Source organism: Schistocerca nitens, chromosome 2 (assembly GCF_023898315.1).
Source record: "Schistocerca nitens isolate TAMUIC-IGC-003100 chromosome 2, iqSchNite1.1, whole genome shotgun sequence".
Classification (NCBI taxonomy): domain Eukaryota; kingdom Metazoa; phylum Arthropoda; class Insecta; order Orthoptera; family Acrididae; genus Schistocerca; species Schistocerca nitens.
In genome coordinates this window covers 876897728-876922404 of record NC_064615.1, presented here as the reverse complement: position 1 = coordinate 876922404, position 24677 = coordinate 876897728, and the positions used below count along the sequence as shown (strand labels likewise).

General features: G+C 39.0%; 1 protein-coding gene across 2 annotated transcripts in view; it reads right to left on the bottom strand.

Annotated features, from left to right (window-relative positions):
* Positions 1-24677, bottom strand: part of LOC126234684 (cell division cycle protein 20 homolog) — an 81031-nt gene that overhangs the window by 22689 nt on the left and 33665 nt on the right. For both annotated transcript variants that reach the window (XM_049943423.1, XM_049943422.1), the window contains exons 5-9: positions 16346-16489; positions 16124-16253; positions 15711-15904; positions 12032-12211; positions 5545-5672 (exon numbers count right to left, since the gene is read on the bottom strand). In XM_049943423.1, the coding sequence (XP_049799380.1) occupies positions 5545-5672; positions 12032-12211; positions 15711-15904; positions 16124-16253; positions 16346-16489 (776 nt within the window). The remainder of the gene's footprint in view (positions 1-5544; positions 5673-12031; positions 12212-15710; positions 15905-16123; positions 16254-16345; positions 16490-24677) is intronic.

The following is a 24677-nucleotide window of genomic DNA, read 5'->3' as shown; positions in this document are numbered from 1 at the left end:
GGGAATATCAGTTTGGATTCCGTAGAAATGTTGGAACACGTGACGCAATACTGACCCTACGACGTATCTTAGAAGAAAGATTAAGGAAAGGCAAACCTATGTTTCTAGCATTTGTAGACTTAGAGAAAGCTTTTGACAATGTTGAATGGAATACTCTCTTTCAAATTCTAAAGGTGGCAGGGGTAAAATACAGGGAGTGAAGGGCTATTTACAATTCGTACAGAAAGCAGATGGCAGTTATGAGAGTCGAGGGACATGAGAGGGAAGCAGTGGTTGGGAAGGGAGTGAGACAGGCTTGTAGCCTCTCCCCGATGTTATTCAATCTGTATATTGAGCAAGCAGTAAAGGAAACAAAAGAAAAATTCAGAGTAGGTATTAAAATCCATGGAGAAGAAATAAAAACTTTGGGGTTCGCCGATGACATTGTAATTCTGTCCGAGACAGCAAAGGACTTGGAAGAGCAGTTGAACGGAATGGACAGTGTCTTGAAAGGAGGATATAAGATGAACATCAACAAAAGCAAAACGAGGATAATGGAATGTAGTCGAATTAAGTCGGGTGATGCTGCGGGAATTAGATTAGGAAATGAGACACTTAAAGTAGTAAAGGAGTTTTGCTATTTGGGGAGCAAAGTAACCGATGATGGTCGAAGTAGAGAGGATATAAAATGTAGACTGGCAATGGAAAGGAAAGCGTTTCTGAAGAAGAGAATTTTGTTAACATCGAATATAGATTTAGGTGTCAGGAAGTCGTTTCTGAAAGTATTTGTATGCAGTGTAGCCATGTATGGAAGTGAAACATGGACGATAAATAGTTCGGACAGGAGGAGAATATAAGCTTTTGAAATGTGGTGCTACAGAAGAATGCTGAAGATTAGATGGGTAGATCACATAACTAATGAGGAGGTATTGAATAGGATTGGGGAGAAGAGGAGTTTGTGGCACAACTTGACTAGAAGAAGGGATCGGTTGGTAGGAAATTGTTCTGAGGCATCAAGGGATCACCAATTTAGTACTGGAGGGCAGCGTGGAGGGTAAAAATCGTAGAGGGAGACCAAGAGATGAATACACTAAGCAGATTCAGAAGGATGTAGGTTGCAGTAAGTACTGGGAGATGAAGAAGCTTGCACAGGATAGAGTAGCATGGAGAGCTGCATCAAACCAGTCTCAGGACTGAAGACCACACCAATATCAATACTTTAAATAGAAATTTTTCAGCATAAAGCATTTGTATGATAAGCATAATGTGCCTCTAAAGACACCACACAGAAGCAACTTAAGTAAAACTGAAAACAAAGAAGAAAAACTTCACCAGTCAAAATGCCTGTTAGCAGTCCTTCTAGGTAGTTCCCTAATGTTGGTCCTCCAAGTGTTAAAATAAAACTTATTTATCATAAACTGTAGAATTTCATTATAGCCTATCAGGCAGGAACCAGGTTCAAATGGCTTCAGTCATCGGTAATTATGCAGAGAAGCAGTTTCCACATTACGCAAGCACAGGAAGCAACTTAAAACCAGGCTTTCGACTGAGGAACATAAAACCAAAAAGCAATTTTGGTAATATTCAAAATCACAAAGAAGACAAAATGAAAAACTAGAGAGTATCAATGGGTATACCTTTTAGCTGTACTTTGGTATGTAATAATCCAAAAACCAATATATATTTTACACTGTTCCACTGAAAGCTGCAATTACATCATGAGTGTGAGAGAATTCAAGTTCATACTGATAACAGACAGGTGTGTTCAGGTCAGACGATATTCTCAATGATGTTTACGCTCTTGCGGGGTCACTCAACTGCCATACAAAAACTTGTGAGGAAAGAAAAATGGTCCTATCTACAAATACAAGCCCAGCAATTATCAAGTGATGTAAAGATATGTGAACAGCAGTGTTACAGGTGACAACTTCTATTCTTCTTACTTTAATGTTCTAGCAATATCACAAATTACGAGGGTTGTTTTTTAAGTAAGGGCCGTTCGCGCGTATAGTCCCGTAGATCACGCGGACGCCGCAACAAGCCACCACGCCACTTGCCGGCATCCTTCCCGTTCACACTGATGCAAGTTGCAGCTCTGTAGCTGACGTGTACGCATTGCTGTGCTACTTTATAATGCTTACGATTATTGAATCGCCCGCCGCGTGAGAGATACGGTCAGTGATACGTTTTTTGACCACGAGAAGCCTATCAGCTGCAGAAATTCATCGTCAGTTAACAGAAGTTTATGGCTTGAATGCAATGAGTGAAGGTGAAGTGCGTCAATGGGTTAGAGAATTTAAAAATGGCCGTCAAAACGTCCATGACGAAGAACGCTCAGGCCGGCCCTCTGTGATCACTGATGATTTGGTGGCTGCAGTCGAAACAAAGATTCGTGAGGACCGAAGATTCACAATTTCCACTCTTTCTTTGGAATTTCCACAAGTTTCAAGATCGGTTTGTACAAAATTGTGTCTGAAAATCTAAACTTTAAGAAACTGTGTTCTCAGTGGGTACCCAGACTCCTCACAGAGGATCACAAAGGGAAGAGATTTGCCACTTCATTGGACTTTTTGATTCATTTCGAGGAAGAAGGGGATGACATGTTGAGTCAAATTGTCACTGGAGATGAAACATTGGTATCCCATATCACTCCCGAAAGCAAGTGACAATCGATGGAATGGCGACACACAACCTCACCCGTCAAGGTCAAAGCCAAACAGATGCTGTCAAAGCGCAAGATTATGGCAACTGTGTTCTGGGACAGGCGTGGTGTTTTGCTAGTGGACTTTATGCCACGAGGAACGACAATCAACTTAGATGCCTACTGTGCAACTCTAAAGAAGCTCCACAGAGCAATTCAAAACAAAAGGCGAGAAAAGACTCGGGATTTCATTGATTCTTTTGGCTGGGAAGTTTTGGATCATGCATCATACAGCCCCGACCTTGCTCCTAGCGATTTTCACCTTTTCCGGTACCTGAAACACCATCTTGGCAGGCAGCGCTTCAATGACGACGATGAAGTGAAAGCAGCCGTGAACTCTTTGCTGTCGGAGCAGGCGGCCGAATTCTTTGAAGAGGGAATTAAAAACTTAGTTGTACGGTATGACAAGTGCTTAAATAAACAAGGCAACTATGTAGAAAAAAAGGTAAAAGTGTGTAGAATCAGAAAATAAAATTTTTTTTTACAAAAGTATTTGTATCTTTTTTTTAAAAATAAAATCGGCCCTTACTTAAAAAACAACCCTCGTACACTGTGGTTGTTGGAAGTTGAGAGCATACTTATCACAGCTGGCAATATCTAATGTCGTGAAGTGAATTATTGTACGAGGGCATTTCGAAAAGTAAAGATACAATGGCTCGCAGTCCTTAAATAGAACATTTATTTAGAAAACGTCAGTTACATCTTATTAACTGGACTATTTGTTATTTTTTGACATAATCACCCTCGTTATCCAAACATTTGTTAAGTCGGTGCACAAGCTTTTGTATCCCACAGTCATAGAAGGTTGCCGCCTGTTGTCAGAACCACATTTCAACTTCATCTTTGATCTATTCATCATCTTAGAATGATTTTCCACCAAGATGTGACTTCAGGTAACTGAGGACATGGAAGTCTGTGGGCGCAAGGTTTGGGCAGTATGGCGGATGGTTCAGTACATCCCATTTGAATTGTTTGAGTAGTGCTTTGGTTACGAGCACTGTGTGAGGCCGAGCATTGTCATGAAGCAAGCGGACTCCACTTGTCAGCATTCCCCTGCATTTGTTTTGAATTGCCCTTCGAAGACGTTTCAAAGTCTGGCAATATGCAGCAGCATTAATTGTCGTTCCAGGAGGCATAAATTCCAACAGAAGAATGCATTTTCTGTCCCAAAAAACAGAAGCCATGATTTTCTTCGCTGAAATCGACATTTTGCATTTCTTGGCTTTTGGTGAATTCGAATGGTGCCATTGCATTGATTGTTGCTTGGATTCAGGTGGCTGGTGATAAACCCACGTCTCGTCACCTGTCACAATGTAATCAAGCAACTCATCACCCGCTTCAGCATAGTGTGTGAGGAAGTCGAGTGCAAAGCCCATCCTTTTCTTTTTGTGTTCTTCCATTAACAGTTTTGGACACAGCGCGCACACAATTTCCTGTACTCTAACCTGACAGTCACAACATCAAAGAGTTGTCATTGACACGTCCGGTATGATCTGATGTAATTCTTTCAGTGTGAGACATCTGTTCGCACTAATTGCTTCCTCTGTTCTCCAAAGAAGGGCATCAAAGATCACAGATGACCGACCTGTTCTTTGTTCGTCATGAACATCGGTCCTACCTTCAGAGAAATGACTACACCATTTCATTACATTTTGTCGATTCATAATGTTCCCATAAACAGAACCAATTTCTTTGTAAATATCCGCAGGTCGCTGACCTTTTGCATGAAGAAAACTTATGACGGAGCGCACTTTGCATTTGGCGGGATTCTGAACCGGCACAGCCATTTTAAACACGACCTACTCCAACCAGAAGCAACATTCAACTGCCAAACGACCGCAAGGAGAAAGCCAACAGTTCAAGTTTAACACCAGTGTTGCCAACTTGCTCGCCAAAACTCTTCTGTTCATCTGGCGTACGGTATATTTTTATTTTCCGAAATACCCTCGTATTCGCTGTTCACAGCTGCTGTTATGTAGAACGTAATGCTTGTCCTTAAGTCTAAACCTCTTTTAGTTATAAGTACATTTAGACAAGTGGTTGAATCTTGCAATACTGCACTGTTACACTGTCAGGTCATAATAATTGTAGTTTTTAACGACCAAATGCACCTTAGTGATGGAGGGAGAATAATTAATGTGATTGGAAGGAAAGTTTCTAAGAATGAAGAGGTGCCTAAAAGTAGGTGGAAAGTATTTTGAAAATCAAGTAAATAACTTAAATTCAAAATTTTTATGAAACTCCATCTTATTTGATTTCAGAATGACTTCAGATAAATCACAACAGTGGTTGCAGCATTATTTTTACCCACAGTTTTAAATATCAGATGCTTCAAATGGATACACAAAAAAACTACTTACCATAAGTGGTGGCAAAACACACACACACACACACACACACACACACACACACACACACACAAAAGACAGTTGTAATTGGCAAGCTTTTGGAGCTAGTAGCTACTCCTTCAGGCAGATGCATTGAAGGGGAAAGAAGAGGGGTGAAGGAAAAGGACTGCAGAGGTCTAGGCAAAATGGGTAGATTTTGGGGAAAGTCACCCAGAATCATGGATCAGGGGGACTTACCCAAAATCTACCTGTTTTCCTAGACCTCTCCAGTCCTTTTCCTTCACCCACCTTTATTCCCCTTCAACCCATGCTTGCCAATTACATCAGTTTATTACATCAGCCTTTTGCCTTTTATGTGTGTGTGCTGCCACCACTTGGTGAATAGCTTTTTATCTATCCGATTAAATAATTTTGTCAATAATTGATTGTTTTAGTTATTACAGATACTTTAAATGGTTTTTCAATAATACAAGCATAATGTGTTTTCAAAACACAATAACTACTATAGGATTTTACCTCAACGTGTAAAGTGGTGTAGTCTGAGTATGTGCTCCACCTGGTGTAGCAGGCCAGATATTCAGTAGATTATCATTACCACCACTAGCAAGATACCTTCCATCTGGTGACCATTTCAAACCACAAACCTAAACATAGAAATTATGCTTAGAACAGCAGGTTTTACGAGCTGATTAAATCAACAAATACATAACACACACAACTTTCAACTGGTAGCACACTACCTGCAGTCAACAGGGATCTACATCCAAATCCCAGTCCAGCACATATTTATGTACATATGATCAAAAATTAAATTTAAGAGACAATAGTACTGCTTTTACATAAATCGATATGGCGACAAATGTTGCTCTGATGAGAATTATGTTGTTACCAACATACGGCACTATCAAGTGCGTTACTTATACATTTAACACAAACTTTCAATGTAGACAGCTGTTATTTAACCGTAATGACACAACTGTCAGAAATATGTATTCAGTCCCAGTCTGAAGAAAGACCAAACGCACGCGCACAGGCAGGCAGGCAGGCAGGCAGGCAGGCATGCAGGCATGCAGGCATGCATGCACACACACGGAGGGGGGTGGGGGTAGAGGAAGAGAATGAGAGAATTCCATGTATGGGAAGGAAGGAAAGGGATGTCTTAAGTGATGGTGGCAGTTTCGGCATCTCACAATAACGACTTTTCTTTCCTCGGCTGTAGTTTAAGCAGTGTTTCAATATCGATAATTTAAAGGGACTAACCTCAAAATAATTAACACACTCTGAAATATTAAAAATTTTACTATTTGTGGTTTATAAAACACAATAAAATTAAATTCCAATATTAGGTTAATAAAAAAAAACAGAATTCCCAGAGACTCTACAAAATTCTTTAAATACCACAGTAAATTTTAGATTTTTTTTTTTTTTACAGGTAAAATTTAGTTCCCTGAGAATTCCAGGTTTTCCCAGAAGAACTGCCATCCTGCCGATCTTGCAATGACAGTTGACTGGTAGCAAGTGCACCCACAGCCAATTGTCTGGATCACTAAACTCTTTCGCCATTCAGTGGTATTCTCATTCCAAATGACTATTAGATGACTAGGTTCTAAAAGCTATTGGTGTTGGGTTTTCAATTTGTGATACTTTTTCCTTGCGTTACCAACAAATGGCAAACTACTAAAACTGTGAATATGGAAAGTACTGTGATGTTAAACTTTTTGCTGCTATAAAGGTGTTCTCTGTATTCCATGCTGAGAGTAGCTTTTGTTATGGCTGTACTCCTCGCCAAATGCCGGTGCCCGTACTGAGAGACAGAATTCCAGTCAATATGAAATACTTATCTTCCAATTTTTCAAAAGCTGTTAGGTGATAAAATTTGGTTTTTTCACATCTTACAGTCCAATATCTTCACTCAATAAAGACTGAATTTATTTTTGTCACCCGTCAGACTTCTGTGCTGCATTAAATAAAGTAAAACAATGTGCAAAATATTAAAGACTTTGCAGTTTATTGAAGAGTCTAAGTTGCCAATTTTACTTTTGTAGAGCTATGGCATACAAACAGATCACAGTTCAGCAAAAGCTGACTATCATTCTCAACGTCTACTACAATCTTAACATAAAACTGACATCCAAAAAATATAATTCAGCAGCCCTGTCTACATTGTTGGCATACTCAAAAGTAATGACAAAGCTGGATCCAAAATAAGAACATATGTCTACATTCACTGCTGTGGAAAACATTATTTTAAATGTAGTTTCATGGAATGAAGTGGCAGTATTGAAGTAAGTAGAAACATACTGCAAGAGAGAGCTCGTGACATCTGCATTTAAAATTTCAGTGCATTGAATGGCTGGTTGGAGCATATCTCTCTCTCTCTCTCTCTCTCTCTCTCTCTCTCTCTCTCTCTCTCTCTCTCTCTCTTAGTAAATTAGCTTACTACGCCTATTTTCACTCATTGCTTTCATATGGCATCATATTTTGGGGTAATTCATCACTGAGGAATAAAGTATTTATTGCACAAAAGCGTGTAATCAGAATAATAGCTGGAGTCCACCCAAGATCATCCTGCAGACATTTATTTAAGGATCTAGGGATATTCACAGTAGCTTCTCAGTATATATACTCTCTTATGAAATTTGTTATTAACAACCAAACCCAATTCAAAAGTAATAGCAGTGTGCATAACTACAATACTAGGAGAAAGGATGATCTTCACTATTCAAGATTAAATCTAACTTTGGCACAGAAAGGGGTGAATTATACTGGCACTAAAGTCTTTGGTCACTTACCAAATAGTATCAAAAGTCTGATAGATAACCAACAAGTATTTAAGAAGAAATTAAAAGAATTTCTGAATGACAACTCCTTCTACTCCATAGAGGAATTTTTAGATATAAATTAAGAAAAAAAAGAAAAAAATATTAAAAAAATAAAAATAAAAAATAAAGAAAAACAAAAAACACAAAAAAATGAAGTTGTTATATTAACTTAAGTATGTTGTTAAATTAACCTAATTATGTCATGTATTGGAAAATTCGACTCGTTCCACATCATTACGAAATATCGTATTCATGATCCATGGAACTAGTATTAATCTAATCTAATCTAATCTAATCTCTCTCTCTCTCTCTCTCTCTTTTGGGGGGGGGGGGGCGGTTGGTGTCATAATCTATTATTACAAAGTGTAAATGGAGGAAGTAAGGCTGCGGACATAAAACATTTGAACTGTTGGAAGAACATTACACTGCAATGATTGAGCCCAGAGACATATTTAACACTGATGAAACCAGGTATTTTAAAGTACTTCCTCAAAAATGTATTATTTCAATGGAGAAAAATGTTCTGGGGGTAAAGAAAATCACGAAAGAAAGGATGATTATGCAATTGTCTGTAAATAATGATTACCTCTAATAATAGAAAATTCCCAGGAGTTTAATAACTTAAGAAAACTACCCTTCATTGGTTAAACATCATTTTTAAGAAATGTAAACGTTGTGCTCCTCCCTCCAAGTCTGCAAGTCTCTGGACCTTGGCATAACACGCTCTGTTAAAGGGAAATACAGATTATCAATTGTGCAGAAGTCTACTTCGTTCCTTGAGAAGAACAACATGTCTAGACTTAGCATTCTACAGGCTATCATATGTTTGTTACTGCTTGAAATTCTGTAACACAAGAGAATGTGTTCAATTGTTTCACAAAGGCTGGCTGTAGTACACCAGTTGCTGTTCATGACAAAATTGTTCCAGAAGAAGAATGAACTAGGCTCACTGATATTTTGACAATGTGACATCACAGGATTGTTTGTTGTGATTATGTCTTAACTTCCACATCTGAGATGGATTCAAGTGAGATGTGCGACATGCTTGTGAAGGAACTCTGCGAGGTAGGAGCTGATGGTGGTGAAGAAGAAGAAACCATTAGAAATTCTTTTTCATTGTACAAAAGGATATTGATAATTAAGACACCAAAATATGCTTTAATTATGATTCTCGTCACTTCTGAGTTCTCTGTTAAATCACCACTTAAGGAAAAACTTTTTAGATCACCAGAGTTTCATTAAAAAGTGGTTTTACTTTATTTACTTCTCCAAAGCAGCCTTCTTCAATTGATAAGTGATCCGCATTAACTTGGCAGTTAACACTCAATACACTTCATAAGAATTAACTCAGTCTGTATGATACTATAGCAGAGAAAGCTGAATTATTTTTTATACCAATATTCAATGAATGTTGGGTAACAGAAACCCCTCATTACTGTACTGAGCGACATCTGGACACACTGTTTCTACTATCTTCCTATATGGATGTTTGTTATTTGGTAACTTTATGATTTTTACAACAAATGGCTGATTTAATTGTTATGTAATTTGCATTTCTAGAGATGTGGATGGAGAGTAAAAAGTAAAATAAGTGAAAACAATTATTTACACACAGCCTTCTGCTATTAAAATAATAATGACACAAAGAATGCCATCACGAGACCTATTTATTCACAAAACAAAGGAGCTAAAATTAATATTTCACTCTAAAGAAGAGTTTGCACATTTTTAATGCTTCCTGACATTACACACATGCCAGATCAGGATTCCAACCCAAACCCTTGTCTTACAATGTGATCGTATAGACGTACAAGGTGTAGCAATAAAGAAACCACACTCCTTCTCTAACTCTTAATTGGAAAAACAAAATTCCACGACTGAAATGTAGCCCCTCTCCGATCCCTGCACCGCTCCATGTGAATCTTCCACTGTTGGAAACAGTGCTGCAACTATTGTTCTGTTATGCTGTTGAGGAGGCTCATTAATTTTTCCTTCACTGCATCCACGGACTCAAATCTGGTTCCTTTGACTGCAAACTTCAGTGGTGGGTAGAGAAAGAAGTCTCAGTGCTCGGTCAGGCATATATGGTGGATGTGCTATCACTGGAATGTTGTTTATCACCAAAAGCTCTTCACAGACATTGTCTTATGGGCTGGTATGTTGTTCTGATGAACGCACGAGTTATTCTTCCACAGATCTGATCTCCTCCATCGCACATGTTCATGCGGGGGGGGGGGGGGGGGGGGGGGGGGGGGGGGGTTATCTTCGTAAAAGTTACATAATTAGGTGATGGACAGTATGATCTTCAGGCACCCCAATCAATGCAGATAACCTCTCAGATATCAAAGAAAACAATTATTGCTTTGAACTTTGATTTGCTTATGCGCACTTTCTTCTTCCTAGGGGATTGATGGCTCTTCCAATGCATAGACTGTCAATCTCTGGATTGTACCTGAATATCTGTGTTTCTTCACACATAATTACTCTGCTGAGGTAATGAGGGTCATTTTCAATTTTTCAAGACTTTCAGCACAGCAGTCCACTTTATGTTGTCTTTGCTTATTTGTGAGGATTCTTGGCACCACTGTAGCACAAACTTTTGTCAGGCCCAGATCATCATGCAATACCTGTCTAACGGTTTCCTTATTGATACATGCAAGTTCTGAAATTGCTCAAATGCTCAGGCAGTGGTCTTCTCAAACAATTCTGCCGACCTTCTCCACATTCCCTTCAGGTTTTGAAGTGGAAGGACCACCCAATATCAGAGTGTCTTCAACATCTTCCCTACTGTCCTTTAACCTCTTAAACCACTCGAAAACTTGTGCAAAGATAAGACACTGATCACCATAAACTTGTTTCTATAAATCAAACTTCTGTAGCAGATTTTCTGTTTTGTGAGGCATTTGATGTTAACACGTTGTTCCACTTTAGAGTGTAGCATAATTCTGACAGTTCAGACACTGCCCATTTCGAAGGCAGCTCACAGCCAGACTAACCAGCACAACGGCATGAAATTTTGTATGCGTTTCAGGGAGAGTCCCAAGGTTATTCCTCCACTCTTCTCTTTGCCATTGACAAAGCCGGAAATGCGACCAACAACCAGTCTGATTACCTTATTGCCACACTTTGTATACTCAGATATGTCACAAAAGAACTGCATGTGAAAGACTAGGATCCAGATCAGGGTGCTGATCTAGTACACATCTTTTCCCTGGCTGGAAAGGATATTTGTAATATAACACAGGATATGCTACAAAGTCTGTTTGCCAGGAACTGCACAATATCACCTTTCCTTCCCTTAGGAGTCCAATTCCATGATTCACACTAGCTATTAGGTCAAGTGTACAACTACATCATGCACAGTAATTAAGCATAACTAAACAATATAACAATATTTAGTTCCCTCTGAGTAAGTCAACATACCACTCACTTGTTAATAACTCTTATTTCTTATTTTTATAATAGAGGGAAACATTCCACGTAGGAAAAATATATCTAAAAACAAAGATGATGTGACTTACCAAATGAAAGTGCTGGCAGGTCGACAGACACACAAACAAACACAAACATACACACAAAATTCAAGCTTTCGCAACCAACGGTTGCTTCGTCAGGAAGCATTCCACGTGGAATGTTTCCCTCTGTTATATATATATATATATATATATATATATATACAGAGACCTGCTTGTGTCTGTATATGTGTGGATGGATATGTGTGTGTGTGTGTGTGTGTGTGTGTGTGTGTGTGTGTGTGTGTGTGTGTGTGTGTGTGTGTGTGTGTGCGTGCGCGCGCGCGCGCGAGTGTATACCCATCCTTTTTTCCCCCTAAGGTAAGTCTTTCCGCTCCCAGGATTGGAATGACTCCTTACCCTCTCCTTTAAAACCCACATCCTTTCGTCTTTCCCTCTCCTTCCCTCTTTCCTGATGAGGCAACAGTTTGTTGCGAAAGCTTGAATTTTGTGTGTATGTTTGTGTTTGTTTGTGTGTCTGTCGACCTGCCAGCACTTTCATTTGGTAAGTCACATCATCTTTGTTTTTAGATTTATTTCTTATTTTCATGAATAGTAGTTGTGAGACTTAGAATTTGTGAAAATAACCTGCAGAATTGTTACTAACTTTAAAGTCAAATGAATGATAATGTCACAGTAACTATGCTGTGCATGCATTAATATACAAACCTCTTGGGTATGTCCTGCCAATGTGGCCACAATATGTTCTTTCACACGGACATCATGATGAATTATGTGGCCACTGCGGGATCCTGAAGAAAGGATGTACGAGTTCCAGGATAAAGCTCCAACTCTAGCAGAATGGCCATCAAGTAGACGAAGACGTCTCATAGCTGAACAGTCCCAAAGCTGTAAAACATTTTTTTTTTAAAGATTAACCAAGCATATAATAACCAGTTAATTATATCACAGCATCCTGACAATAGCATTAACTTTCACTCATTTTATCTTTTCACAGTGTGTTCAAAATTCAATTCTAATTCAAACACTAATAACTTCTCACTAAAAATGTATTTGAAATGCATAGACAGACAAAAATATAAGCAAGTAATTGCCATGAGAGTAAAGGAAAGAATAATATTTGAGAGAACCCAGACAATTCTTGAATAAAAAGTTTGTGTTTCCAGCCACATCAGGTGATTAAAATTACACAATCCTACGGCCAAGCACTACTTGGCAATTGTCAAGTGGTATGACTGCCAATGGGCTGCTGGTATGCCCATTATATAGACTAACTGCTGGCTGGGACGTCACTGGTGCTTGCGGCATCCCCATGTATGGACATATGTTTACTCAGTATTCAATGTGCCCGCTTCAACCATTTGACTGCTGGATCCCATGCCATGCTGAGCTGTAAGCCACCATGTCTATTTAGGGTATTATCAGTGATTTTTATTACGATGACTTCTTTAAACACAGTCCTAGAAGCAGTTAGTGCGAGCCACTACAGATGTTTCATCAAATTTTATCCAGTGACTTTTCTTAAGCATGCTTAGCTAAAGCAGATCTCGCAGCATAATGGAGGCCTCTCATGCTCCTTCCCGCATTTTTTCACACTGCATACTGTTTGTTTGATGTAAGATTTACCACACTCACAAGGTACCTTGTAGAGCCCAGGTGTTCTGATACACGCTGCTGCTTCGACTGGTCTCAGTAATTGACGAATTTTTGTTGGAGCCCTGAAAATACACTTTATCTCTCTTCAGCAAGCGAGTTATCTTGCCTGACACAAGGCTACAGAAACCAACTTCCTTTTCCTGCTCCTCATCGGGTTTCATTGTTATTATTGCTTGAAATCACATAATATATTTGATGAACATTATAGCCTTTTAAATTTAAGGCCTTGTGTAGATGGCTCAGCTCAAGGGGGCAGGTTATCAATATGATATTCTTGCACAACGCACCAGTGTTAGAACACAGTGCCAGATGATGGCTGATGGCTTGCAAATACAGATCAGTATGGGTGGGTTGTCTATGCTGTGGCCCAGGCATCCATTTCATTGAGGCAGATGTTTAGCTCCATGGTAAACTGGACGTTACTGTTATTGCCACTCAGGTGTTCCATAAACTCTTCAAGTTTCTCATGTCTGTGGGCCAACAGACGCACATGTCGTCAACATTTCAAAAGAAACAACTAGCCTTTTTAATTTCTGTTCCTTTGTCAGATCATTTTAATCAATGTGTTAACTGTTTCAATTACTCTTATTTCTTCTTTCCTATCATTGTTTTTCCACTTGTAATCTTTGTGCATGAGACAGTGGCATACCGAACACACTCTTAATTGGCACCTGGGGCACGACACTTTATTCATGAACCCCCCTCGCCTCAACATGTGCCTTCTGTCATAATTGCTGAGACCTGAATCATCAGTTCAGGTCAGTATAACTGTTAAATTGCACTTGTAAGGGCCCATGTTAAAAACCTCAGGTAAAAATAAGGAAAGTGTGCCTGGTGAGGGAAAGAAACGTGTGCAAATATCATTTACTACAAACAAAAAGGGGAAGTTTTGAATAGCTATAAGAAAGGCAAATGTGACATTCAGCATGCTTTGGGATTTTGAGAATCCACTGTGAGAATTGCTCGTGACGATGCAGTATCACCACAAAAAACTGCTCAAGGTTCAACAAGAGCCAAATCTCACTCTCAGGTGGTGAAAAGAATATAAAAAATGAGAAGCTATTGAATTGAACTGCACAACCAATAGCACATGCCTCTCTCTGGAGCTGCTATTCAAGCAAAAGCCGAGAGCTTGCATGCAGATTTACCGAAAGAAGATTATTCAGCACCTTTCTTGGCCAGCTCAGGTTAATTTGATTACTTCAAGCACCGTTTTCGCTTTCACAACACTAAAAATGACAGGAGACACAGTAGTGGGACAAAGTTGGAGTGCAGAAAATTAGAAAGAGGTTTAAATAAATAGTGAGAGAAAAAGTTTGTACTGTGAAACAGTTATCAACCTTGATGAAACAAAGTTATTTTGGAAATTAACATCTACATGCATATCCATTTCTGCTGTAGAAAAACAAACACCTGGATTTACGGCCACCAAGTCCTGCTGCACCCTCCTTGTAGAGGTTTCGTAATTAAAATGCCTTATGATCTACTTTCAAGATCCTAGGGTGCTAAGGGGTTGTGATAATCGCTGGCTGGGAGTTCATTCAAGAAGGAATAATGATTTTAGTTGCTAAAAACATTCAACCGTCTATATCACACTGAAATTTCTTTATTTAAGACAATTGGTTTGGCAAACCCAAAATATTTAAAAAAACACAGCATGTTGTGCAAATGGCCCTATATCTCTCTCAGCTGCTTGTTACATCACAAAAAGGTTCATTACACACCATCTGAAGCTTATTTTCACTGGTTAGAATATGTCCAGCTTATGTAAATAGATGTGCTATTATGTACTCTGTTTCTAATTTAACAAGCATCTATGAGCAATATATAAAAATTTAATGCTGAAACCCACAACAATACACTAAAATAATTTAATTTTCTCATTTTGAAAAAGCCGAAGAAGTGATCTGTTTTAGAAATGCTGCACAATGCAGGTGTTCACGTTCTTCACTGTAACCTGCGTGAAATGGCTGATTACACATTGTTTATTATAATTTAATGTTTTAACACTTTGTTGGAGATTTAATGTGTGTAAAAACAGATGGAACCTGTTACGGACAGGAAAGTAAACACCCCACAATCATTCTGGTCAATAGGAAAGGTCTTAATTGAAACCAGTGTGGAGCATCATATTGGAATGTTGGCAACAACCTGTTGTTTTACTAACCTACTGGATTATAATGAGACTTCATTGTCTGTTATTCTCCATATGTTATTCTCTTAACCTACCTGTTTAACACGCTTTCGTTCAGTAGACTGCAATTAAACACAACATACCCTTGGTATGTGTGCTCAAAGGATGTAAAAATGTTTTTACAGAATAACAAAGTCAGTTCTCCTTTAACTTAATTGTACCCAGTGTATCACAAACACTGCAGTGTAACATTGATGTGGTAATATCTGGTGGCTAATTTTAACAAGCCTGTCAAATAATATGTGGTATCTTATGAGGCTAATTATTGTTTAACACATATTCAACTGCCCAACTATAATATTTTATTAATTTTTTTTTGTCTGTAATGGCCTGCACCAATGCATTATTTTTCTGTCAAGAGTATGACTGGCATTTCAGCAACTGGGTAACAGCAATAATATTGTCTGTGCTCTACCTGTTCTAAGGAAGGGACCAACTATGTTTTTTTAGGGAAATATATTGAAAATCTAATACATTACAATGTCAACTAATGTTATCACTAATGCCTATCAGAAAGAACTATCCAATATGTCTTACTCCTGTTATTCCTTTGCTTGTTGCTACTGCCAAAACTTCCCCTTCCTGAATCCATGAAAGTGAACATACGTAATCACTTCCTTCCAGAACAAGAAGCTGCTCTATTTCTCCAGTGTGAGCATTCCACAGGTACACACCACTGCCCAAGGCAACAGCCAAAATGTTATGCGCACCCCAGTCAATCAGATTAAGATCTGTAAAACAAATTATGTATGAACAACACTGCAAAATGACTATCTTAAGTTTTTGAACAATGGAAACTCCAGCTAGGAATATCAACAAAATCAACATTTGTCACACCTATTAATCACATCACTAGTTTTGGACAAAAATATTGTTACATATAAACACAATTTAAGCCCAAAGGTGGATAAGTATCTTACTTTGTTCCACTAATAATCATTGTTACTCACAGTAATCATCCATAATGTCAGGTGCATCAAGTATACGATCTGGTGTCATCGGAATGTAACGTGTTGTGCTCTTTACAGAGCCTGGAGTTTTTGAATGACTGTAGACAACCTTTAAGGAGTTTTGATGACCCTAAAATGAAATATAAGAGCGTCATAACTTCTAGAATACTATCACTGGGTAACAATTTTGATCTACAAATAACATTTTAAAATTTTTGTTACCTCTGGAGCATTTGGTGCTTTATTCTGATAGCAGAGCACTCTTGTCTTGTTAATATCTGCTCCATGAAGGTTTTCTGACATGATGCGTTGTTTATCTCTTTTGGAAGGACTCAGCAGTTCTTCATTTTCTTGCTCCTGATTTATCTAAGAAGAAATTACAAAATAAATTATTTTCATATTTAAAAGCACAATAATTATGAAATGCCTACTGTAGTAAAAGCAAATTTTTATTATTTTATGCACTCTGCATAAAAAAAAAACAGACAATTGTAATTATAAATAGAAATGCGAGTTAAGTGCAGCCAGTAATGATTGGTTGCTCACTTAGCATGATATGCTACAACGTTGTGGAATGAGTAAGTTTATGGAATGTTAACTTAACTGGGATTTAAATATGGTTGTATTGCAACCATTTACGGATGAGTCCACAAAAAATAAAATTTAATTTAATGACAACATAAGCTTCAAGTTTCTAAATAAAATCCCTGTGGAATAGAAGATGTTCCCTAGCATTAACTTTTTCAGCTCACTTTCTAATTTAGCTATGTTACTTGATTTGTTATTCAATATCACTAGACCGAATAATTTGGCTCCAGCATTAATCATCATTTTCGGAAATGAAGTAAATTTAAAGGAAAAGTAATTTAAGTTTTTTTCTTTTTTTATCGTAGCACTGAAACTGTGGATGTCATTAATCCTTCTGAAATGTAATGGGTTATCTATAACAAATCTCATGAGAGAAAATATGTACTCTGAAGTTATGATAAACAACTCTGTGTAGATTTGTCTACAATATGATGAGGGAGCACCATATATTATTCTTACAGTAATGCTACACTCTAGTGCAGTGAAGACTATTATTTGTTGTGACCACGTTGGCAAAGTTTAGGAACCATGGCTATGTGGAATAATAATTTGCATTTTCTGCTCCCAGTGACATTTATTTACTCTATGTTTAACTTAACACATTGAAACATGTTTCAAGCACAGTTTGCTCATCAGGCATTTACACATACAGATGTTATTTAATGATAAAATGTCTTAGTCTAAATTAACCTATAACAGGTTTTGTTCACTATTCTGCTTTTGGAGTGGTTACTGGGGCATTTGTGGCAGGGGATGAGAGGGAGGGGGGGGGGGGAAGGGGGGTAGTGGATAGCCAGAAATCCAAACCCAGTGTTTTCTTCTGCTGGCATAGAGCTGTGCCTCTTAGAAGCAATTGATACTACAGCCTGTGTGGGATGCAGATAGTTTTTAATCAGTTGTTATGGTGTGATAATCTTGTGATACACTTTTTTATATGTCAGTCGTTCACACACTATTCTGATGTCCCAGAGCTTCATCTGCTTCACTGTTACACTGGCACTCTGCTGTTCAACAAGCTGCTGTTCAACATTACACTACTGCACTGCTTAATCCAACACTGTTTTTACATACTTTCACTGCATAAACATTTCTCAATATAAGTAAACAATACATCTTAAATATAATACAGCAGTCTTGCAGCCTGTGGATAAATACTGACTATCATTTCTTTCCAGCAATATTAATTATACTGTCAGTCTGATAGTCATTTGTTTCACACTGGCAGATATTAACTCCACTGTATTAGTACTGGTTTAAGACTAAGAAATTTGTGGCCTTTGAGTTATCATTAATAATATCAATTTTTTGTATTAAGAATGAAAATGTCCATATCTTCCACAATATCCATCATTTTACTTTTTTCAGTTTTGTGCAAAATTTCAGTGTTACCTTCGATTTTCAAAGGATTGCATGTGTCAATGCGTGTTGCTACTGTTCATTTGTTACAGCTGTCTAGTCTGTAGCAGTCTATAGGTTTCTTAAATAAAGTTCTGAAATTTCTGGCTGTCTTGACTGTATATTATTTGTTACATTCATTGCAGTTAATTTTGCTAATGTCAGGTGCTATATCAGTGGTTTTATATATGATGGTGGTGGTTAGTGTTTAACGTCCCGTCGACAACGAGGTCATTAGAGACGGAGCGCAAGCTCGGTTTAGGGAAGGATTGGGAAGGAAATCGGCCGTGCCCTTTCAAATGAACCATCCCGGCATTTGCCTGAAACGATTTAGGGAAATCACGGAAAACCTAAATCAGGATGGCCGGAGACGGGATTGAACCGTCGTCCTCCCGAATGCGAGTCCAGTGTGCTAACCACTGCGCGGTTTTATATATGAGTAAGCCTCCTACTTACGTGGTTGGTGGTGCTAAAGCTAATTTTTTTTTACATGTGTGTTTTTTAATAACATAGCTAATTTGCTAGACATTATATGAAGATATGGCATTTTAACATATTAAATAGCTGAGGTACATTAACTCTCAGACGAAATTAATGCAAGAAAATGACTATCGTCTGTATAATGGGTTCAAACGATGTGGCAAAAAATGAAGCAGAGGTTTGCGTGAAAACACTACAGAATTTTTTACAAGCTAATAAATGCAGAAACACAGTAGTTGCCACACTTCCTCATAGGCATGATCTGATTTATAGTTCGTGTGTAAACAAAGAAATTCAGAAAACAAACATTAAAATAAGGAAGCTGTGTTCTCAACATGCTAAGTGCGATGTACTGGATATAAGCAAGCTACATCGAAATCTGCACACGAAAAATGGAATGCAATAGAAATATGAAGGGAAAAGATTTGTTTGTGATCGTGTTAGTGAAATAATTAAAGAAAGACATGTAAGTGATAGAACAATCTATCAGCTTCCTGAACATCCTTCCAACAACAACGAGGAAAACAAAATAAACAAGAAAGAAGAACGAAAATACAACACTGCTGACGTTCCTAATTTAAACTAGAGGTACGTGATGCTGTAAATATAATTCCCAATTACCAAATTGTGAATACGCCCGAACTAAAAATTTATCACCATAATTTGCAACCTCTGCGTAATAAGATCGATGAAATTAACGTACTATTAACACATGAACTTAATGATATCTCAGTGTTATGCATTTCTGTTTAAGAAATCTGGTATTCCTCCATTACCGTGTGTATACATTATGGAAACCCTTTTGTTCTTTAAATTAAATGTAATAGGCAAGGACCGGAGACTGCAAAAAAACTGATGTACAAGAGCACTTTACCAGACAAAACAGAAACTTACATATGACAAATCAGCACAGCACTGTGCCAAAACGGTACTTTTCACATGGGAGTTAAGCTTTATACCAAACTTCCTGAAACCATAAAAGCTATCACTGAGGTCAATAGATTTGGAAAATCTCTTAAGTCATATTTACAGCATCACTACTTTTACCCCATTGAAGAATATTTAAATTTATGGAATGTGTTATATAAATACTTAAGTGTAAAGTGTATTATTGTAAGCTTAAATATGTATGCCTTGAAATGACTTTCAGCCTGTATATTTGTAACTTGACTTGTCCAATGTCTTATGCATAAGCTGTTATGTAGACAACAGGACCAATAAAATACAATCTACAACTAGTTGGTTGGTGGTGTTCAGTTTCTTTTTTCTTAATTCGCTGTGACATTGTATAATGGCTGAAGAATCATATCTTTTGTTTAATGCATTGGCATAATCCGTGCATCACTTCAGGCAAAAGATGGCACTGCGAATGCCATTTTGAAGATGATAATTTTGGAAATTTTTTAAAAATGTATCTCTGTAATAGTTCTAGATATTTTGTTAGAGTTTTTTTTTTATTTGAAAGATAATTACTTTATGATTACAATGGTATCTTCTGTTTGGACATATCTGTCAAAGTTATTTTACCGTCACCTTTTGAATTTTTTTTATAATTTACAGAATCTTTTTTTTTTTCTTCAAAGATGCCAATCCAGAAAAGTTCATTTTTTTTCTGTTAATACACTCCTGGAAATTGAAATAAGAACACCGTGAATTCATTGTCCCAGGAAGGGGAAACTTTATTGACACATTCCTGGGGTCAGATACATCACATGATCACACTGACAGAACCACAGGCACATAGACACAGGCAACAGAGCATGCACAATGTCGGCACTAGTACAGTGTATATCCACCTTTCGCAGCAATGCAGGCTGCTATTCTCCCATGGAGACGATCGTAGAGATGCTGGATGTAGTCCTGTGGAACGGCTTGCCATGCCATTTCCACCTGGCGCCTCAGTTGGACCAGCGTTCGTGCTGGACGTGCAGACCGCGTGAGACGACGCTTCATCCAGTCCCAAACATGCTCAATGGGGGACAGATCCGGAGATCTTGCTGGCCAGGGTAGTTGACTTACACCTTCTAGAGCACGTTGGGTGGCACGGGATACATGCGGACGTGCATTGTCCTGTTGGAACAGCAAGTTCCCTTGCCGGTCTAGGAATGGTAGAACGATGGGTTCGATGACGGTTTGGATGTACCGTGCACTATTCAGTGTCCCCTCGACGATCACCAGTGGTGTACGGCCAGTGTAGGAGATCGCTCCCCACACCATGATGCCGGGTGTTGGCCCTGTGTGCCTCGGTCGTATGCAGTCCTGATTGTGGCGCTCACCTGCATGGCGCCAAACACGCATACGACCATCATTGGCACCAAGGCAGAAGCGACTCTCATCGCTGAAGACGACACGTCTCCATTCGTCCCTCCATTCACGCCTGTCGCGACACCACTGGAGGCGGGCTGCACGATGTTGGGGCGTGAGCGGAAGACGGCCTAACGGTGTGCGGGACCGTAGCCCAGCTTCATGGAGACGGTTGCGAATGGTCCTCGCCGATACCTCAGGAGCAACAGTGTCCCTAATTTGCTGGGAAGTGGCGGTGCGGTCCCCTACGGCACTGCGTAGGATCCTACGGTCTTGGCGTGCACCCGTGCGTCGCTGCGGTCCGGTCCCAGGTCGACGGGCACGTGCACCTTCCGCCGACCACTGGCGACAACATCGATGTACTGTGGAGACCTCACGCCCCACATGTTGAGCAATTCGGCGGTACGTCCACCCGGCCTCCCGCATGCCCACTATACGCCCTCGCTCAAAGTCCGTCAACTGCACATACGGTTCACGTCCACGCTGTCGCGGCATGCTACCAGTGTTAAAGACTGCGATGGAGCTCCGTATGCCATGGCAAACTGGCTGACACTGACGGCGGCGGTGCACAAATGCTGCGCAGCTAGCGCCATTCGACGGCCAACACCGCGGTTCCTGGTGTGTCCGCTGTGCCGTGCGTGTGATCATCGCTTGTACAGCCCTCTCGCAGTGTCCGGAGCAAGTATGGTGGGTCTGACACACCGGTGTCAATGTGTTCTTTTTTCCATTTCCAGGAGTGTAGTACCATGTAGTACTACATTCTCTGTAAAGGAGAGCTTCCACTTTTCTGTTGGACAGGTTTTATTTTAAAAAATAATTTTTGTTAACTTTCAAGGGTAATGTATGCCTTCACTGAAATTGTCTCTTACTATGTTCTTTGTTACAATGTTTATTTCTATTGCCTTTGTTGCAGTTATTTCTTATCACTTTCTTTGTTGCAGCTATTTCTCACATTTTGTTGTTGTTTCTTGTCAGTTTCTTTGTCGTGGTTGTTCACTGCAGGTTTCTGTATTTTTGTTATTCAGTGCTAATTTGTTTACTGAAGAGGCTTCTAAGAAATCCGAGACCATCCAGTGAGTTCCGTGTTTGTGAGGAATTTGCCAGTTAGCACAGTTGCAGTGTGTTTTGTGAAAAGGACTGTTTGAAACATCTTCTGACAGGGGCCACAGGAGAGTGAAGTAATAAAAGAGTGGTGTATAAGACAAAAAAAAAAAAAATTTACTTTGTTCAGGTCGGGAATAAGTGTTCTCATTTGAAGCCTCTGTTTCAAATAGAATATGTTTCCAGTGGCGACTTTGTGTGTTCTAAATGTTTTGACTAACAACAACAACAACAATGTGAAGCCTCCCATGGTGCAGACAATTCAGATTTTGCATCAATAGAGGAAGAATTAAATACCCTGAATCAGTCAACTACAGAGGTATGTTTTAGTCCCATTAAGAAACCGTGGTCAGTGAAGCCGAGTCATAAGCTCTACGCGTCAAGAAAGAGTGCAGAGAAATTACTAAAGCTGTGGATGAATACACGACAGCAAAACTGACCACACTCTTCGAAGTAAGAATTCCATCTTCGGAGGAAAATGAACCAAAGCACTCTTGCACCCTTGCCACAAATTTTTCACAAATATCAATTCAGCTGTTGAATATTGTGCATCCTACAGTGAAAAGGTGCAAGTTGTAACTATTATTCTACAGACATTTTCAAAGAAAACAACTTTGAACCACGTTCCATCAGTGTCAAAGTACATGGTAGACAAATCAAGAAATGTGAGGTCTGTAAAATGAGTCTTTGGAAGACCAGATCCCTATTATCGTCATCCTGTAGAAGCAGCTCAAGTTCAAATAGCGCAGTCATTTTATCTGGAAGATAAATGGGACTGTTCTCACCAGAATGCCAACAAAAAAGACACTATAACTGCAACAGTTGAAGGTCAAAAAGTTGTGAAAGTGAAGAGGTACATAACTCGCAGTATTAAAGAAACTTTTGCAATTTATAAGAGCAACTATACAACTTCACATATTGGAAGATCAAAATTTTATGCACTACGACCTAAGTGGGTAGTTCCACACCCACCTAGAAATGTCTAGTTTATGTGTGTACTGCACGAATTTTGAACTTTGTGTGGTAACTTTGAAGAATTTATTGGAGCACGTGACATATGACACCTTGGTTGGGCGTGTGAATTCATTAGTAGTCTGTGACGTAAAGTGAGAGACTTGTTTGTTTCAAGAAGGTGGTGACTGCCCTGGAAATGGAGGACTGTCTTCACAGATGCTTGGCCTGGAAGATGTAGCAGATAACTCTGCAGAAATTACATATGCAATATGGGAGGAACATAAACTAATTAAGAAAACTGTTGCCTTTGACAATTTCATTGATGAAGTTGGTAAATGGTCAGTGAAAGCAGTAACACAGCAGCATCTGAAGAATTACAGCTACACATTGCAGAAATGAAAGGGTGTGTACAGGTTGAAGAACTGTGTTTAGTGCTTTACTGTGATTTTGCTGAGAACTGGTCTGTAATTCTCCCACAAGAAGTACAAAGGTATCATTGGAGTGATGAACAGGTTTCAATTTTTACAGGAGTGATATATTTTCAAAACAAGACCACAAGTGTTGCAGTTAAAAGTTATGACACAGGGCATGACTCAGCACATGCTTTGCTAGCAATGTGCAAAATTCTTCAACTGCAAACAGGGGCCGAGAAGACCAATATTTCTGATGGTGCTCCTAGTCATTTTAAAAATCATTACCAGCTGTTTGAATTAAGTTGCTTGTGCCAAGTGACTGGGTATACAGTGCTACTTGTCACGGGAAGGGGTCTTGTGATGGTATAGGAGGCCTGCTGAAGCACTATGCTATAAAACAATCTTTCCAGTCCAAATACAGCTGCAATTCAGAATGCTAAGGATTTTACGAAAGTCGTGAAACCTTACACATACACACCCCTCATTCTTTTGTCCAAAGAGGAAATCGAAGAATTCCAAGAACAGAATAAAGAAGAAATGGACCATACAAACTACTCCTGTGAAAGGAATTCAGAAGGCAAATTTTTGGACCCAAAGTGATGGGCAAACTCACACTGCACACACTTTGAAGAGCAAGAAAGAAGAAATTTTGTTTGTTCGGCCAACACCTCAGAAACAGCAAGATAATATTCAGATTCACAACCTGAGATGGGGGATGTTTGTGGTGCGTGTGTATGGCTGTGACTGGTGGATTGCAGAGATTATGGACACCAGTTAAGAGTTAAACGAAATTGTAGTGAACTTTATGCTACCACATGGACCATCTGCTGGATATAGGTTTCCAGTTGAAGGACAGCAGCAATGCCATCAGTGCTAACTTCCTGTTCAAAATATTTTGAAGATTGCTCGATTGCTTGTTGAACCAATAGGTTCAACAGGATGGCATCCCTCTATATCAAAGGAAGATACTGAAGCAGTGGAACACATTTTTAGTTCATTGACTGGCTAATTTCAGTACAAAACAGAGTGCATAGAAGTTGCATAAATTGAAAACTAAGTTTTCGGACCTTTCACATACATTTTGGAACCATTTAAAATGCTTGAAACCCAAGTCTCTTCCTTATCATTCAAAACTAAAATTATATCTAAAAACAAAGATGATGTGACTTACCAAACGAAAGCGCTGGCACGTCGATAGACACACAAACAAACACGAACACACACACAAAATTAAAGCTTTCGTAACAAACTGTTGCCTCATCAGGAAAGAGGGAAGCAGAGGGAAAGACTAAAGGATGTGGGTTTTAAGGGAGAGGGTA